This window comes from Aspergillus fijiensis (genome assembly GCF_003184825.1).
Source record: "Aspergillus fijiensis CBS 313.89 unplaced genomic scaffold BO72scaffold_24, whole genome shotgun sequence".
NCBI classification, from domain to species: Eukaryota; Fungi; Ascomycota; class Eurotiomycetes; order Eurotiales; family Aspergillaceae; genus Aspergillus; species Aspergillus fijiensis.
Genome location: NW_024469000.1, coordinates 349,636 through 365,817, shown reverse-complemented (window position 1 = coordinate 365,817; position 16,182 = coordinate 349,636). Strand labels below are relative to the sequence as shown.

The 16,182-nt window shown below is 54.6% G+C and overlaps 6 protein-coding genes across 6 annotated transcripts; 4 read left to right on the top strand and 2 right to left on the bottom strand.

Moving 5' to 3' along the window:
• Nucleotides 1–1,666: 1,666 nt before the first annotated feature.
• Nucleotides 1,667–3,628, top strand: BO72DRAFT_509952 (uncharacterized protein; the record flags this gene model as incomplete). The annotated part of the gene is made up of 3 exons (XM_040949350.1): nt 1,667–1,919; nt 1,977–2,680; nt 2,741–3,628. 3 exons carry the CDS (start codon nt 1,667–1,669, stop codon nt 3,296–3,298), a joined length of 1,515 nt encoding a protein of 504 aa, XP_040801178.1. The 3' UTR covers nt 3,299–3,628.
• A 315-nt stretch (nt 3,629–3,943) lies between these two features.
• On the top strand, nt 3,944–5,823 carry BO72DRAFT_114252 (uncharacterized protein). The gene is made up of 3 exons (XM_040938965.1): nt 3,944–4,226; nt 4,288–4,991; nt 5,085–5,823. Exons 1-3 carry the CDS (start codon nt 4,090–4,092, stop codon nt 5,744–5,746), a joined length of 1,503 nt encoding a protein of 500 aa, XP_040801177.1. The 5' UTR covers nt 3,944–4,089; the 3' UTR covers nt 5,747–5,823.
• Nucleotides 5,824–6,555: 732 nt separating this feature from the next.
• Nucleotides 6,556–10,493, bottom strand: BO72DRAFT_448235 (tetratricopeptide repeat domain-containing protein). The gene is made up of 8 exons (XM_040944746.1): nt 10,328–10,493; nt 10,043–10,271; nt 9,596–9,970; nt 9,354–9,540; nt 9,238–9,300; nt 7,687–9,184; nt 6,957–7,637; nt 6,556–6,877 (listed from the first exon to the last, which is right to left on the bottom strand). Exons 1-8 carry the CDS (start codon nt 10,399–10,401, stop codon nt 6,637–6,639), a joined length of 3,348 nt encoding a protein of 1,115 aa, XP_040801176.1. The 5' UTR covers nt 10,402–10,493; the 3' UTR covers nt 6,556–6,636.
• Nucleotides 10,494–10,933: 440 nt separating this feature from the next.
• On the bottom strand, nt 10,934–12,441 carry BO72DRAFT_448233 (putative HAD superfamily hydrolase). The gene is made up of 2 exons (XM_040944745.1): nt 12,023–12,441; nt 10,934–11,899 (listed from the first exon to the last, which is right to left on the bottom strand). The coding sequence occupies exons 1-2, from the start codon at nt 12,040–12,042 to the stop codon at nt 11,074–11,076; spliced, it is 846 nt and encodes a 281-aa protein (XP_040801175.1). The 5' UTR covers nt 12,043–12,441; the 3' UTR covers nt 10,934–11,073.
• A 331-nt stretch (nt 12,442–12,772) lies between these two features.
• Nucleotides 12,773–14,668, top strand: BO72DRAFT_468737 (uncharacterized protein; the record flags this gene model as incomplete). Its single annotated transcript, XM_040946922.1, has 3 exons — nt 12,773–12,794; nt 12,856–13,554; nt 13,620–14,668. The coding sequence occupies 3 exons, from the start codon at nt 12,773–12,775 to the stop codon at nt 14,666–14,668; spliced, it is 1,770 nt and encodes a 589-aa protein (XP_040801174.1).
• A 247-nt stretch (nt 14,669–14,915) lies between these two features.
• On the top strand, nt 14,916–16,071 carry BO72DRAFT_509936 (ribonuclease P subunit p20 family protein; the record flags this gene model as incomplete). Its single annotated transcript, XM_040949349.1, has 3 exons — nt 14,916–15,274; nt 15,377–15,928; nt 16,004–16,071. Exons 1-3 carry the CDS (start codon nt 15,163–15,165, stop codon nt 16,069–16,071), a joined length of 732 nt encoding a protein of 243 aa, XP_040801173.1. The 5' UTR covers nt 14,916–15,162.
• Nucleotides 16,072–16,182: the final 111 nt, after the last annotated feature.

The window sequence follows — 16,182 nt, the reverse complement described above, 5'->3', positions numbered from 1 at the left end:
CAATGCTATACCAAGTCTTGTCTGATTGCAGGGGCACAGAGCCCTCTTGCTTTTGTGGTCAAGGTAGCCTTCCTGACGCTCAACCCCAGTTCTCAGGTTTCTCTGACTGTGAGCCGGCGAACGTGATTGTGAATCGCTGGTAGCCTAGTTTTGAGGTAAGGGGGCCGGGCTCAAGGGCTAGACTGCACGATCTCATAACAGACCAGAAGATTTGCTTCGTGAATCTCCACTAGGGGGTGCGGGGCCCCTTTCTTCACAACCTTATTTTCGGGGCAGTTCTGGTGCCTGGATCGCTGCACGAGAGTGTCGCGTCGCGAAAATCATATAAAGGGAGCCCTGGACACTTCGACTTCCCCTGTATCCTTCTCTCTCTCGAACGCACACTCTAACCACTCCTCACTTCCAGTGTGAGAGTACAAACGAAGAGAAAAAGATGAGAGCTACTGTAGCTTTTCTTCTTGCCCTCCTCGCCACAATCACAGCAGCCATCCCCACCGCCACCGAGCGACTGGATATATGCGCCAGTATAGAGCTGACCTGCAATGCAGAGGTTCGTCACGGAAGAACAAGACAATTGGAGGGCCTTGAGGCTAATTGGGATGTAGCAAGTGAAATGTGAAGACCACTTTGCGTATGAGGGAATCGACGCCTGCCCCGAGGATCCGTGGCGCAGTTGTCTGTGTGATCATGTCGGTAAGCCCCTCCACATCTTTGCGGATTATCATGCTGATGGGCGCCCCTTCTGGTCTACAGGTTGCTGAGCACTGCATGGTACGTACTGCGTGACTAACGATTGTATGATTCAAGATCGCTTCGTGTCTGTACTTACGTGATCACTTTCTCCCGCTGGGTTTTATAGAGCAGAGCGGGGTGTCTATAGATTCGGGGTGATCAGGTTGAGGACAACCACACTACGTTGGGAGCATTATCTTGAATATGAAAGACAGGCAAAGAGTTGAGCAAGTCTCGCTTCACTCTAATCGCTCTCATAACCACCCAAATCAAACTCAGAAGCGTAATTATATCCCGCAGATGTAACCGAAAGTTCGGTACACCTTTTTTCTCGCGTTCTTCGGAACAGATGCGTCGGGACTGGGTGTGTTTGGCGCTTCTTCGATTTCTTGCGGTGGTTTGGGAAGAACAGTGGGCGAGTTGCACCAAAGGTGGTGATTAGGGAGCATATCTTACCTGGTCAGAAGGAGACACAGAGTTCAGACTCTATGGAGCCTCGAAATTGAATGGCTTCGTGAAACTTTGGAGGGAGTAAGTTATAGTCTAGGTCATAATGTTTGAATACAATGTGGGTAGACCAGACATAGCCGGCAGCCTAGGCATCATTGCATTGTAAGGAACTGCGAGAGGCTATTCCGCTGTACATTACGTTACACTAGATTCTCACCTCAGCAAAAGTCCAGGTAGAAAATGAACCTCTAGGTATGTTTAGCAAATTAAAAAATGTATCCGAGATTGTTCGTGATGCTATATTACTTGCTTCTAGTACCCAATCTAGACCAGGATTGAGATCCTACTACATGCTACTTACTACTCATCAATAGCCGGAGTCCGCGCTATCGCCGAAGGCGTGATTGAGCTCCCTCACCACCTCCGAATCAAATAGCAATGGCTCTTCCCCCCTTCCGCTCTCTCCTAGGATTTGAATCCAGACATGGCACGGCATAATGTTCCCTCCCGATCGACTCGGGTCCTTCTACCACTGCTTCTAACAGCATTCCTCTTCTTCCTGGGCGAAAATATCCAATCAGGTCCACGCACCCAAATCTACGAGTCCATTCTGTGCGATCAGATTCTCCCAAATAATGCCACTACACCACTATCAAGCGCCAGATGCAAAGACAAAGCTGTCCAGGAAGAATTGGCCTTCCTCAAGGGGACAGAGAGAGTTTTAGGAGCAATACCAAGTACATACTAGGCCTCCTTCTCACCCTCGCTTGGTATCCTGTGCTGACCTGCGACAGCCATCCTAGTGATTCCATGGAGTATCTTCGCCGAGCGATACGGCCGCTGTCTCTCCCTCCGACTAGCATTGTTCGGTGTCCTCTGTGAAGAAGCTTGGAGTTTTCTGATATGCTGGTTCTCGAACACATTTCCAATCCGCCTCATCCTCCTGGCCCCTGTGTTCGAGATGATTGGAGGTGGTCCCGGCATTATCATCACCATGATCCACATCCTGGCTGCTGAGACCGCCACGGAGGAGAAACGAACCACAACCTTTTTCTTCATTCGCGCCATGGCGATTGCAGCAGCCGTGCTGGCCCTACTCGGCAGCTCACTCCTCATGAGCCATCATGTCTGGGTGCCGTGGCTTTTGGGGTTATTCTGTCTTCTCCTTGCCATATTGACTACCCCGTCGGAGCTACATCCAACCACTTCCCAGAATCCTCCGGATGAGCACACAGCATTGAATCCCGGACAGTATCTTGACGACCATACGAGCACTGTGTCTCAGGAGAGTGGCTCCTCTACCAAGGAGCCCGCTAGTATAAGATCTCGTCTTGTCCAAACAACCCAACAGCTTCACCAAGGGGCGAGGGTTGTGTATGGCAACACCTCGCTCGTCATCTTACTGGGGATGTCCTTCTTGGGCCAACTCGGGGAAGACTCGCTTCCCATGGCTCTACTTCTTTACATCTCGAAGAGATACAACTGGGAATTCGCTCGAGTATGTCTTTCAAGGGTTCTTATTCTGGTCGTCGTATGAATAAGCTAACAGACCCAACAGGCCAATTTCTTGTGGTCGTTAGGAGAGGCAGTTAGATTTGTGTGTCTTATCGTATTGCTCCCACGAATCAGCCGGATGCTTCTCTCGCGTGCTGGTTCAACTACCTACAAGACGGATTTTGCTATCGCCCTTGCCAGTGCAACGATGCTCAGCCTGGGGACCTTGTTGCTCGGACTGGGAGTATCCATACCGATTTCCACTATAGGTATGCTTGCTCTCTCTACCTCTAGTTACATCAGATCATCTGGTAATCTGGTATATGCAGGGGTCATTCTGATATCCGCCACGGGAGGACTTAACTCGGCCCTGCGGTCGCTAGTGACCATGACGATTTCCTCCGAGGATATCAGCGTGGTGTATTCAATCTTCACAATACTTCACGTTCTGAGCACCTCTTTGGCAGGACCAATCTATTCTGGTGCTTTCGCTCTGGGACTGCAGTTTGGGGTTGAGTACACTGGGCTCCCGTTCATTGTGGCTGCTGCTTTGGTTGGATTGTCGCTGCCAATGTTCTTCTTGGTTCGACCGCGCGGTGATTACGAGTTGGTCACGGGATGAATACATGGAGTATATATCGAAAAGAATTGGCAGTTCTAGCAATCTAAGCGAAGAGGCGACCGGCAAACAGGCAGGGAGCTGGTCGATACGATTTACTCTAGGAATTTACGACCAGTTCACATCGAAAGTCTTTGTCACACTGCCATGCAAAACAAAATCAAGCTTCCAAGCCCTTGAGCAGGTTTCTAATTGACGGTGCCGAATACAACTCCCAGCCACCACGCGGCATCCAGCACGGATGGGATGATAAGCAGACAGCCACATCAGCGATCAACCCCGCATCCCATGCGCCAACTCACAACCTCCACCACCCGATCGTCTCATCCAAGCCAGACACCCACCCTGGCTGAAACCAGCCTAACTCACAGACTACTAGCACAATCAACGTCAGGCAATATGCTTCCGTCCAATGACATGCAGAGATGGCGCGAGGCGAAACACCGTTCAGGTACCTTAGTCATTGATGTGGAGCGCAGCCATTGGCTCCACGATGTATGAACAGCTCATAAGGCAGGAACTGGGTTTCGTTTAGCACGACAACTTGGGGGGGAGGGGGGGTATAAGCTGTCAAGGCCCCTCGTTCTGGAGTATGAGGAGAATATTCTCCGAATTCTACGGCAATTCTCGAGTACGAGGCTTTATTGGGGTCGGTATCTACTCAGCAAGCGAGCGACACTTGAGGTGAATTTGACGCTGCGAGCAACGCGACGAACCGCACCTGAACAAAGCGAGTGACGAGAGAAGTACGACGACTACGGATAGCGCTACAAGTCGATCATCACGGAAACACAATGGCTGTCCAAAGCAACGGCACGCATGGCCCATCCGTCCGATTTGCACCACCCAAATCAACCTCATCCCCATCAAGAATCAACGGTGATGACTCCGTGGAAGTAGAAGTGGAAGAATACGACCAGCCCGAATCCTCGTACGTCCGTCCCCGTTCCTCCCCAAAAACAAACCCTAACATTCAAGCCTCTAAAACACAGCCCCTACGAATCCCGCCGCGTGATCCTCCTCCTGGGCCCCCACGAACGCAAACACTCCGTGCCCGAGTACTACCTCCGCCAATCCCCGATCTTCATCGACATCCTCAGCACGTACCCGCACTTCATCACCAAGACAGTCCCCTGCATCCCCCTGCCGGACGTCGACGACGACCTCATCCACACGGTCGTCCACTACCTGCACACAGGCAGCTACCAGACGCTGCGGCCCGCGGGGGGCAGCGACTGGACCAAGACCGAGTACCGGCGCAGCGTGCTCGTCTACGGCGCGGCGGCCCGCTACGAGCTGCTGGGCCTGCAGACCCTGGCGCGCAAGTACCTGCAGAAGCTGGACACCCACCTCAGCATCTTCGACGTGCTGGGAATCGCCCGGAAGGTGTACGGGGGCGGCAAGGGGTCGACGATCCCGGACTACGACCCCTGGTTTTTCGAGGTCTATGTCCGCGGCAAGATGGCCGATGCCTTCGTCGAGGATCGCGATCTCTTCGAGCGCCCCCGGTTCCAGTATCTGCTGGGCGCGGAGACGGGGTTCGATCGGTTCTTGGTGCAGGCGCTGGTCTCGATCTACGAGGCGAGGATTGCGGAGTTGGAGAAGAGGGCCGTGCGAAATGGGGGTGGGGGTGGGTTGCAGCAGCGGGATGATAAGTATGAGGATCTGAGGAATGCCGGAGTGAGAGATGAGAGGAGTGCGGTCGTGGCCGGATTGGAGGATATCGCGGAGGAGTATCCGGATGAGCGGACGGTGGAGTTGGACGAGATGGACGAGGTGGAGGGAGGAGGAGGGGTGTATGAGCGACTACATCTGGAAGCACATGCGGAGGAGTTGATCGACGAGCGACCGCCGTCCAGTGCCCATGTCTCCGAGGGGTATCCTGTCTCCGTGGCCGAGGAGCCGATCGAGGACTTTCAAGACACCCATACTACTGCTGCCGCTGCCGCTGGCTCTGGCACCGAGAAATACGAAGAAGAGCTCCCAGCCGAGAGATACACGCCCATCGAGCAGCCGATCAAAGAGGAGGAGCCCATTCCTGACGCCGACGACGGCGGCAATGATGACAGATACCACCGTGCTGAACCGCTCGAGCCCGCCGCAGATGACACCTGGAACGGGTGGGGGAGCTGGGCAGCCCGCACGAGGGAATGGGGCTATACGACGGTCATCCACGAGGAGGAGCCTGCAGCCACAGACCCCGATCCCATCGCCGAGAAAGACCCCCTCCCCGAGCCGGTGGCAGACGAGCCGCTCCCGGATTACGCCGAGGTTCAGCAGCCGGTGGTGGTGTCAGACCACCCCCACGCCCACCAGGAGAATCAGAGCCCCCTGGAGAACGGCAAGAAGAAGGACCGCAAGAAGGACCGCAAGAAGCGGAGCACCATGAGCCGCACGCGGGCGCTGTTTTCCTCGGCGGAGGAACAGCCGCGCGAGCAGGCGGTCTTTTGACGTGCCATAGAACAGTATGTACATAAATGGCGTTATTCCTAGACTGTGGTCGTTGCTGGGGTTTGGGTGCTTTTAATTATGTTTTTGTGCAGTATTAGGAAGGGCTCGAAGTTTTGTTATATTGCAAGTGAGAGTATTGATGTCCTGGAGAAATTATCGTTGATACTCATGGCGAGCCGTTTCATGCGTGAGGCACTGCGGATGAAGGGCATTCTGATATACTCCAGTGAACATGTCAGTAAGTATGCCCTCGTGTACTTGTTCGAGATCAATCAAGTCTCCAATGCATTGCATGCAGACTATGTCAGAGCCTCGAATGATCATATCCATGTGAAAGTGTATTTGAGCAAGGGTTCTCCAATTTGGGGTAAAGATGCTCGGGTGGAGGAAGATGGGGACGGACTGCGGGTGCGGGTGCGGGTGCAGATTTGGGGGGCGAAGCATCGACAGACGCCCTAGGGCGCATCGAACCCCCCCCCCTTCGTCTGGCCAGATTGGTGTGACCTACTTACATACCACTCCTCGGCTTTCTGTCGTAACCACCCGATTGGGAGCTAGCGCCTGCGTTGATCGGCAATAGAAATAGAAGAAGGGATTGGATTCTTGACGCATAGGCTCTGTGCAAGAAGCACACAGCACCTTCTCTGATACCCTTCGGGTGCCAACCCGCAACTGTCTATGTATATGGCCTGTAACTTATGGAGGCAGGCCGGTTGACTGGAACTCTAGTAAACACCTACCAGATCAGACCCTGATGATGATGAATATCGCGAGGCCTCCAAAACGCCTCAAGACCCAATGAACTAGAGAAGCCTCCCCCCCCCCCCCGGCGGAAGCCCTAACTACACAAAACGCGGATCTACCACCGACCCGGGACAAGACGGGGTGTATCAACGAGCCCAAAAAGCCACAATCGTGTCAAAGTCCTCGGTCGTCAGGCTCTTGACATCGCGATCCTCCTTCGTGATCTCCTTCCTCAGACGGCCGGCCACCCGTAGAGCGATCGAAGCTTTCTGGGGCTTGCCCGTGGACTCGAAGACCTTTCCCTTGAGGAATGTGGTGCGCGCGATCTCGTTCTTATGGGCGTTGGGGTCAACGGACCAGATCTCTAGTGCTGTGTTGATCATTGCACTACCAGGAAGAAAAGGGTTAGATAGGGTATAGGTTCGAGTGTCTTCGTTGAAGGAGGAAGGGGGGGGGAGGCACTCACATCGCCTGCTCGCATTGGCCGAGCCTCAGCAGATGCTCCGCCAGCTTGTGGGCGACGTTCGCAGTGTAAAAGTCGCGGTCGCCGACCGTGGCGCGCATGTGGCGCCACGCGCGCTGGTGATACGCGAAGCTTTCCTGCCACTCGTGCTGCGCCGCCCGCAGATTGCCCAGCGCATAGAGGATCAGGCCCGTGCGGACGGACTCGCGATCGTCCTTGCCCAGCGCCCGCTCGCGGCCGGCCAGACTCTCCAAAAGCAGCGCGTTGCACTCGTCGAGCTTGCCCTGCGCCAGCAGCGCCCAGCTGAGGTTGGCCTCGCCGGAGCGCGGGATGTAGTTGCCCCACGCCTTGCGGATGCGCAGCGCCTCCTTGAGGTCCGCTTCGCCCTCGGCGTAGCGTCCGTCCTGGATGCGCGAGATCCCCCGCTCCGCGGTGGCGAGATACAGCCGCTCGTCGGCGGTGCCCAGCTCGCTGCAGATCGCGGCGACCAGGTGCAGGGACTGCTCCTTGTGGATGCGGCTGGCGGCGAAGTCGCTCGCGTCCATGGCGATCGCGCCGAGGCAGAAGTGGATGTCTGCGAGCAGGGAGTCGCGGTCGGGGTGGTGCGCCGAGGCGTCGCAGATCGTGCGCGCGGTGTCGAAGAAGCCGTCGAAATGCTTGGTTCGACCGCGTTCCTTCTGGTACCTGCTTCGCGTTAGAGATTATGACGGTTGAAGGAACCAGATACACGGACCATGCAGCTTCGGTCAAAAGCTTTGCGAATAGCAGACTGGTGGTCTCGGAAGGACATGAGATGGTTGGCCAGAGCTGGTGGAGCCTAAGCACATGGGGATAGATGGCCGCACATGCAGGCCATCGGCCAACATAAAGCCTGCCGCCGCTCGATTTGGGCTGGGGTAGCTCGGGCTCCTTGGATGGCTTGGGCATAGCCGACGGCCAGTTCACCCAAAGAATCTCTACGAGTTTGTCGAAGATGAGGTGTTTCCTCGCAGACTCCATTCTGGTCAGAACCACATCTTGCACGATGCGATGCACCGATATCTGTGACTTGTTCTTGTCTCTTTGAATCAGAGATAGTTGCAGCAGATCGGATCGAGCATCGATGAAGGTACTTTTCTTGTAAGGTGCGCTCTCGCAACTCATCTCCACTGCTGCCTGCATCAGTAGATCTTCGCGGATGAGATCCGGATCGAGAAATGCGATCACCTCGAGCAGCTGCCGAGCTTGGGGCTTCAATTTCTCGAATGTCCACACCGTAGCAAGGGAATGTCGATAGGTGATCATGTTGGTATCAAACTTGGTCTCGTAGAGACTAGCGTGCTCCTCATGGTCCATGTAAAGCTCCAGAAACTCGGACAAGGTGAGGTCCTGGCGACGAATGATGCCGGCCATCTGTGAGATAGCCAGAGGGATGCCGCCAAGCGCATCAGAGATCTTTCGCGCTGTCGTATCTTCCGGCTCATCGAAGATCGTAGTCAGTTGGTTGAAGAGGGCTAGGCTGTCTTTCTGTGACAGTGGCCCGAGACCCAGACCCGAGGGTCTTCTGGTAAACATGCTCATAGCCAATGGATCGCGGCTAGTGATAAGGACTGAACCACTGCCCTGAGGCCAGTAGTCCGCCAGGACCATCGGGTCATCTGCGTTGTCAAAGATCAGCAGCCAAGTCGCTTCTGCACCGGCGCGACCCGGCTGGAGGAGTTCATCCGACCCGGTTAGATGTTTTCGGGGACTGGAAAGCCACCCTTTAACAATCTCCCTGCTGACGACTTGGCTCTTACACTCCGATGCATCTTCGAGTCCCAGTGCCAGAGAGATCTGTTGGTAGTGGTGATCAAGCTTCGCAATCTCATCGGCCACGACCCAGAACACCGCGTCAAAGTGGGCTTTGTGGCGGCGAGCGAATTCGCGGGCTATTTCGGTCTTACCGATTCCACCAAACCCGCATAGCGCGAATTGTCGCAATCCAGTGCTTGATGCTGCGACCACATTTTTCGAGGGTAAGAGTTCAGCCGCGAGACGCTCCAGGATATCCTCGCGACCGCAAAAGTCACTATTTGCAGAATGCGAGTTGAGGAGATAGCAGGGTAGATTGAGGATCTTTCGAATCTCAGACTTGGGTGTGGCCGGATGTACCAACTCAAATCCCGCGAGAGAGGTTCCTGATGTTGCTTGGTTTGACGGCCATTCGGTTGCTTGGTTTGATGGCCATTCACTTTGCTCGAATTGCTCAGCTGTGCGACATGAGTATAATGACCTGACCCAGATGCTAAGGTCAAGAACTCACCTCTCCAAGGTGCTTCACTCATCGTGGGCGAGTAGGCGCTCATCGTTGCGTACTGGTACTCCTCTGACATCGGTCATTAACTTGTCCTTGCGGCATTGTAATACTCCATAACCTACGATCTTCGAGCCGAAGGGCAACAAGCTGCACGGCGCTTTCCATAGTATCGCAAATAAACTTGTTCAATTCGGGTAGGCCTTCGCCGCCAATGCTCTTAGTGAAAAGACAAGTATCGTGATGACTGAGGTTAAGTCCGATGACCGTTTCCATCGGAGCATGAGTCGAACAAGATTCTCTGGTGACCAACTACAACTTGAGTTAGTATTTGCTCTCAGTTTAGATATTCAGCTCCGAGACTGACTTGTTGGTACTTCGGAAGCAATGGTGTCGAGCTATTCTTCGATTCTCTGAGTTCGTAGACGGACAATATGGGGGTGCGGAAGGAGATTCCTTCGAATCGATCTGCGAGGTCAAGCAGAATCGAGCCTTCTTGCTCAATGTGAGCACCTGAGGTCTTGAGGGTCTTGCCGGTGGTTGATTCTAAAATGTCTCGGAACCTATTCCAGCTCGTGGTCCCGTCTTCGTAGCGATGCGGTGTGCTTAGGAATACAACGCCAGCTGTCGCGTTGACAATCGACTCAAACCGGAAGAACTGCTTGTTGGCAATGCACAAAGCCTGCTTGACTATGATGCCACCCAGGCTGTGACAGACAACCATGATGGGTCTGGTTGATATCTGTGGAGGGGTGCATCAGTGAGCATGCCTATACCTCGCAGGTAACGAAAGCTGACGGAATAGTCTACCTACCAGATCTGAGCTCAGTTGAGATCGCGAGTCATTCAGATGCTGCAAGAAATCGTAAGCTAGCATCAGCATGGACTCCCATGAAGATTTGCTTCCGGCGAATGGCGAAGCATATTCGTAGGCGAGGATGCGTGCCCCAATGGCGGACTCGGGGAGGGTGGCGAGCCACTTCTGGCTTGCAAACGGCCAGTCCTCTGGGGAGGCTGTCCCGATTCCAGTAACGAGGACGATGCTGGGTTGGTGGTTAGTGAGGCGAGTACACCAAGGCTGGAGGTGCATTCTGCTTACTCAATCCCATACTGGGAGTCATTAATCGGGTCCCTCAAAGTCCGAAGGCGGCCATGGGGAGGAAAGCTCGTCATAATGGCTATAGGTCTGCAGCTTACAGAATGTCGAGAGGTGCCAGACTCTCAGAGCCCTCAACTGTCTGTGAGGTGAGGATGGTGAAGTCTTACGATCCCTGTCAATGGCACAGGAGATGATGCGGGGTAGTTACATACTAGTAACTAGCCTCTAGTCGCTAACCTCACACACGCAATCTCAACAATCGACGGACTTCCATCACATAGCCGTATATTGAATGATCTCTCGATGACAACGAGAAAAAGATGTGGTGGAGCTGGCGAACAAATGAGGTATCCTATCCAGGCGGTTTCGTTGCCATTCCAATGCTGTGTTGAAAGAGAGAGGATTCGGCTCCCCTACACCCACCTACCGGCTGCCTCAGGGAGACATATTCGCCTCTCCGATAAACAACTTTCATAACTACATATCCATTCTCGATCACCAACGTGCTTCTGTTTCGTGGCCACTATTTGATGTTCATTCTGGGTTACAATCGGCTGGAAACCTTGAAAATCGATGCAACGTAGTTGCAATGCAGTTAAGGACATCGTCATGTTCCATCAAATCGATTCCATCAATCATGGTCTCGTGATCGGTGATCTAAACCAATATACTTTACAGTTATCTAAATAGTGATAGATTCTCCAAGGGGCATGCACCATGCTGGGAACAGTCCCTTCCCGCAGCAGTTAGCCTGGTATCTCAAGCCCATACTTCCCGGCATCAAAATGCTCCAAGCTCGGAAGACTTTCCGCCCAGCCATCATCGATCTCGCCTAGCTGCCACTCGTCCCCGAGGCGAAACATCCCGGATCTCCCAGCGAGCACCTCCGACTCCCTCCCCCGGTACTCCATCGCCACATCCGGATGCGGAACCCACACAACCCTCATCCCCGCTCGTCGTCCAGCCTCCACCCCGGCCAGACTATCCTCAAAGACCAGACACTCCTCCGGCAAGATCGGCCTTCCACCCTGCTCTACCGCCGAATTCAACGCCTGCAAGGCAACCAAGTAAATATCCGGCGCGGGCTTCCCTCGACCCTCCCGCACGCGGGGGTCATCCCCGAGGATCCGGCGATCCAGCGGGAAGAAGCTCAGCAAACGTCTCGTTTCTGGCAATGTGATCTTGAGCTCGTAGCTCGGGGACTTGGTGCTCGATGCCAGCGCTAGCGCTAGTCTGTCCCCGGATGAAGACGAAGAAACGCATCGTGCACGGCTGAGGTCCGAGAGGAGCTTCTCCGCGCCAGGAAGTGGGGTGCAGGTGGGGAAGTCGCGGCGCATCTGCTCGTGCAGCTCGCCGGCGAACTGCTCGCGGGGGGTGGGCAACTGCGCCCAGTCGTGGAACGCGTCGCTGCTGGTCGAGTCCGGGACGCCCATGAGCTGGGCCCGGATCGATCGAGTGAAGGCCGGTCGGTGGTACTTTGCTAGGAGTTTGTTCGTGGATTGGGTGATGATGTCTTCGGAGTTGATGAGAAGACCGTCCATGTCGAAGATGCAGGCGCGGACTGCTGGGAAACTGAGGGTTTGCTTCGTTAGCCCGCGGGTGGTACAGTACTATACGGCTTTGCCTCGTCGAGCAGGAAATGAATGACCTCATGATAACCTTCCCACACGGGATATCAACTGGAAGGGAACTTACTCTCTTTTGGGACGAGTCATGGCTCCTTAACTGTGTGAGAGCTAGCTCCCAATTGATAAGAGCATGGGTTAGTCGGAGGGGTACAATCCGAGAGAGAGTTCGAGCCGAGTTGAGAAAGCTATTGTGCAGTGTTGGTTGAATGAGGTCCCTAGCAGTTAGCGTCTATACCCAAGATCGTCTAGCGTGGCTGCACCCGCACGACGGTGGGTGGTTGGGATGGGGAAGAACACCTGGTGCCAACTTCATCATGTCACTTGCAAGAGTGCTTAGTACACTATGTGTCGATTGGATACTGAATAGTATAGTATAGTTGACCTCGTTGGCCATTTCATGATCGAGATGGTGGGCATGAAGTGATGCGCAGCACAGACTGAGGCTTGATGTAAGTAGCAAGTTATCCACAGACAACAGGAAATCCAGGCCAATGGAAGCTCGTTCTTAAGCGCTGGGTTGCTGCCGCTAAGGTGCGTCGATCCATTTGTGACCACCTAGTATGTCTTCGATGAATTCACATTGTCTAGACTGGCAGATCGATAGGTCTGCAGGCGCAGCGGTGTTTGCGTGAATTGCAGGGGGGTGTGATAGCATAAAGAGAATTAGTCCTGCCACTTATGCGTGGCGTTGTCAGTCTTTGGTCTAGCAAAGCTTTGGACGAGACTTTGACCTGAATACCAGCACACAAACGCATTTAGACATCTAGTTAAACCCCCCCCCCCTAGTCGGCGGTTGAGACAGCACATGGAAGGACACATGGCGCGTCGGAAATCTGCACGTGGGTTCTTAACTTCCATCTACAACCGCGTCCTATCCACTCATACATGCCCCCTTAATAGTCACACCCGAGAATTACACCCGAGCCATCATCTCCCTCTCCAGGAGGTACTCGAGCACCTCGGTCTTCCCAGGAAGCAACTATGTAGACCTCGCAGAGTGGATGCTGCAAGATCGTGGGGTGAACCCCAGACCCGAAGAACATGCCACCTGCCTCGCTTCGACGGCCGAACAAACTCATGATCTAGTTGTAGTATACGGAAGTAGCGAGAGCAAGTGGGGCGTGCAGTCATATAGCTGTGAGCAGCACGAGACCTTTTGCGCTGCCGCGTCGGTGCCGGCGCACGGCTTAGGGCAGATGATCTTCATTCGAGGCTTCATATCGCCATCCTGGGTGTCGGTCCTCGGGAGCAAATACAGTATCGATCCGGAGTTCTTCCGACGCCATATGGATTTCCTGTCCGCGAGTATCGACAGGCATTCGTACAGTTTTCCATCCCTATCGAGCTCCTCGGAGAATGTCTACCGACTGTGCGTGAGCACGATCCTGCATCGCGACGATTTCGGCGGACAGGATCTCCAGAAGCAGCGGGCTCAGGAACTGAAGGAGCTCGGCATCTACAAGATCCAGCAGCTGGGATCGGGGCGAGTACGATGCGGAGACTCCCTGGTGCGAGAGTACTCTACCATCTGCCCGCGCTTCTCTGTGATCGAGCAATGGATCTCGCTCTATGTCACAAAGACAGAGAGAGGTTGGATTGGTAAGAGTGCGATGCCACTTGACCGGAGAGCGTGGCCTAAACTGATAAGCAATAATTTCCTCTAGCGATTGCCTGGATGGACCAAGGGAGACCGCTTGAGGAATCCCCCCCAGGACCATGGACAAGCCACATCGAAGCCAAAGCCACACCACTCCCCATCCTGCAGCACCACCCCAAAATGGCCTTTCGCACAACCACCAACCGTCTCGACCCGGACGCGAACGCTTCAGCAGAGATCCAGCAAAGCACAGCCATCCTTCCCCTGCAGTACGATTCCTTGATCGCAATGGTCAATCTGGCGCGTCGGGCACCCCAAGATCCGCTCTCCATGTGCATTCCTCTCTTCGCGCACGCGGCGTTCTCCGAAGTGCAGTTCTTGAACCTCCTGGAGTCCAAAGTCCAGGCGCAAATCAACGCGATTGCCGATGGGGTTCCCGCCGACGACGCGCTGGGGGTTCTGCATTTCTTCTCGAACATGCTCCAGCGCCATGCCGGACAGCTGAAAGATAGTACCCGTGCGCTCTACAGGTTAGCTGAGCGAAGCAGTCCAGATCTCACGGGAATGAGATCACTGAGTCCACTGCCCACAAATGCCGCGCTGTCGGGTCGCCTTGGCACCGGCACCACGCGTCGACCCAGCGCGGAATCCGAGGGAGCCAAGATGGCCGGTGGCTATGGTGGCAACGGTGCCTTTGCAGCCGCCGGGCTGTTTGAGGATTATGAGGAGCTGTATGTACGCTGCGTCGACTTGTCGAAGATGTGCACCCAAGGCATCACTCTCGCAATGAATAAAGCCACGATAGAGGAATCGCGCAAGGCCATTGAGCAGTCGGAGCGACTGAAGAGGTTGACTCTGCTGGCGACGCTGTTCATCCCTCTCAGCTTCAGCTCCAGTCTTTTGGGGATGAACATCGATCTGCTGGGGCAGAATGCGGTGAGATTTTGGTGGTTCTTTGTGTTGTGCGTGCCGATCACGCTGTTTGCCTACATCGTCTATCTATGGGACTTCCAGGCTTTGGTAAGATGCTGCGTACGGCTTTGGAAAGGATGTCGGGGGTTTGTTCGAGATAAGACCGGTGAGAGGTCCAAGAAGGAACCAGGGTATATGGTGTGATTGTCAGTATGTTGGAGATGAAGCATGTTCAAGAACAGAGTACAAATTGCTAACGGCAGGTGGGGCGGTACCAATGAGGTGGGCATATACCAGACGGAAGAAGGGCTTCAATAGATGCTGCACAAATAGCTATCGCTATAGATCAGCTAGTTGCACAAGATAGAAGGAAACAGAAGCTTCCTTCTCATTCACATCAACTATGATGGCATCAATATTGTCGCCTCGACGAAGTCTATAGATCCCACCGTGATACAAGTATCGGCAAAGTGGATGGAAGCAAGCGATAAGATAAGGAAACCCCACTAATCCCAATCCGGCCGACCATCAAAGAAAAGTAGCCCAGTGATGTCCCCGGCCGTCGCGATCCATCCCCATCCAATTCAACAACCAACAACCTCAGCATTTACCAAGTCCTCCTCTCCAACCTCCTCGCCAACCTCGAACCTCTCCCATTCAATCTTCCACCAGGTTATCAACAACAAACCCAACTCAAAATGCCCAAACCAACACCCCCACCACCAACAGCACCCGCAACAAAACCCCACTCCCACCCAGAAAGCCTGACCTTCACAAAAAAGAACCAAAACATGACCAAACTCCCAAAATGTACGCCTATCCCTCTCCCTAATCCCAAATTCCCTCAAACCAAATCCATCCCCTCCCCTCCCTCCCGGCTCAACCTCAAAGCTAACACTCCCCCTTCCGCAGACGCCAGAATCACCAAACGCCCCATCCCGCACCCCGCCCCGTCAACACCATACACGGGCGCCGACATCCCCAAAACCATCTACGTGTCGACGACCACCCCCAAGATGAGCGTCGTGACGCGCGTCCGGAAGCTGCTGCGGCAGGCGGAGAGACGAGCCACCGCGGGATTGCACTCCACGAAAGGGGGGCGGCAGCACCACGGCGGGAGAACGCAAGCGGAGCGCGTGGCGCAGGTGCAGGAGGCGCTGCGGCGGGAGGAGGTGCATGTCAAGGCGACGGGGCGGGCGATTGCGAAGGCCGTGGCGGTGGGCGAGTATCTGCGGGATGCGGCGGGGGGTGGGGAGTTTCGGGTGACGGTGACGACGGGGAGTGTGCTGGTTGTGGATGATGTGGAGGTTGATGAGGCCGCTAAGAAACGGGTGGTGGAGGGGGCGGAGAGGATGAGGAGGGAGGTGGAGTCCGGGGTGGAGGAGGGGAGTGGGCGGGTTTTGTCGAAGGCGGCGATTAAGAAGAGGAGGAGGGCTGTGAGGGGCTTGGAGTCGGCGGTTAAGGGTGAGAAGAGCGAGGGGGAGGGGGAGGGGAAGGGAGAAGGGGGTTTGGGGGAGGAAGAGGAGGGAGAGGATGAAGAGGAGGAATTGCCCGAGTCGCGGACGAGGTGGGTTAATATGGTGGATGTTGTGGTGGGGTTGAAGTAGGATTCCTTGCTGGGTTGGGAATGATGAAGAATAATTCGAGATAATGGTATTGATGACGAATGGAGCATCATCGGGGACATACCCACAACTATCCTGGGTGCTTCGGATGGA

What these genes read in the sequence shown, in the direction of transcription:
- BO72DRAFT_114252 (XM_040938965.1), top strand. Translation starts at nt 4,090, where the DNA reads ATGGCTGTCCAAAGCAACGGCACGCATGGCCCATCCGTCCGATTTGCA. An exon ending in TACGACCAGCCCGAATCCTC is followed by an intron (nt 4,227 to 4,287) that starts GTACGTCCGTCC and finishes TCTAAAACACAG; the next exon opens with CCCCTACGAATCCCGCCGCG. An exon ending in CGGAGTGAGAGATGAGAGGA is followed by an intron (nt 4,992 to 5,084) that starts GTGCGGTCGTGG and finishes TGGAGGGAGGAG; the next exon opens with GAGGGGTGTATGAGCGACTA.
- BO72DRAFT_448235 (XM_040944746.1), bottom strand. Translation starts at nt 10,401, where the DNA reads ATGACGAGCTTTCCTCCCCATGGCCGCCTTCGGACTTTGAGGGACCCG. An exon ending in CTCAACTGAGCTCAGATCTG is followed by an intron (nt 9,971 to 10,042) that starts GTAGGTAGACTA and finishes ACCCCTCCACAG; the next exon opens with ATATCAACCAGACCCATCAT. An exon ending in TGCTTCCGAAGTACCAACAA is followed by an intron (nt 9,541 to 9,595) that starts GTCAGTCTCGGA and finishes CTCAAGTTGTAG; the next exon opens with TTGGTCACCAGAGAATCTTG.
- BO72DRAFT_448233 (XM_040944745.1), bottom strand. Translation starts at nt 12,042, where the DNA reads ATGACTCGTCCCAAAAGAGA. An exon ending in ATGACTCGTCCCAAAAGAGA is followed by an intron (nt 11,900 to 12,022) that starts GTAAGTTCCCTT and finishes GCAAACCCTCAG; the next exon opens with TTTCCCAGCAGTCCGCGCCT.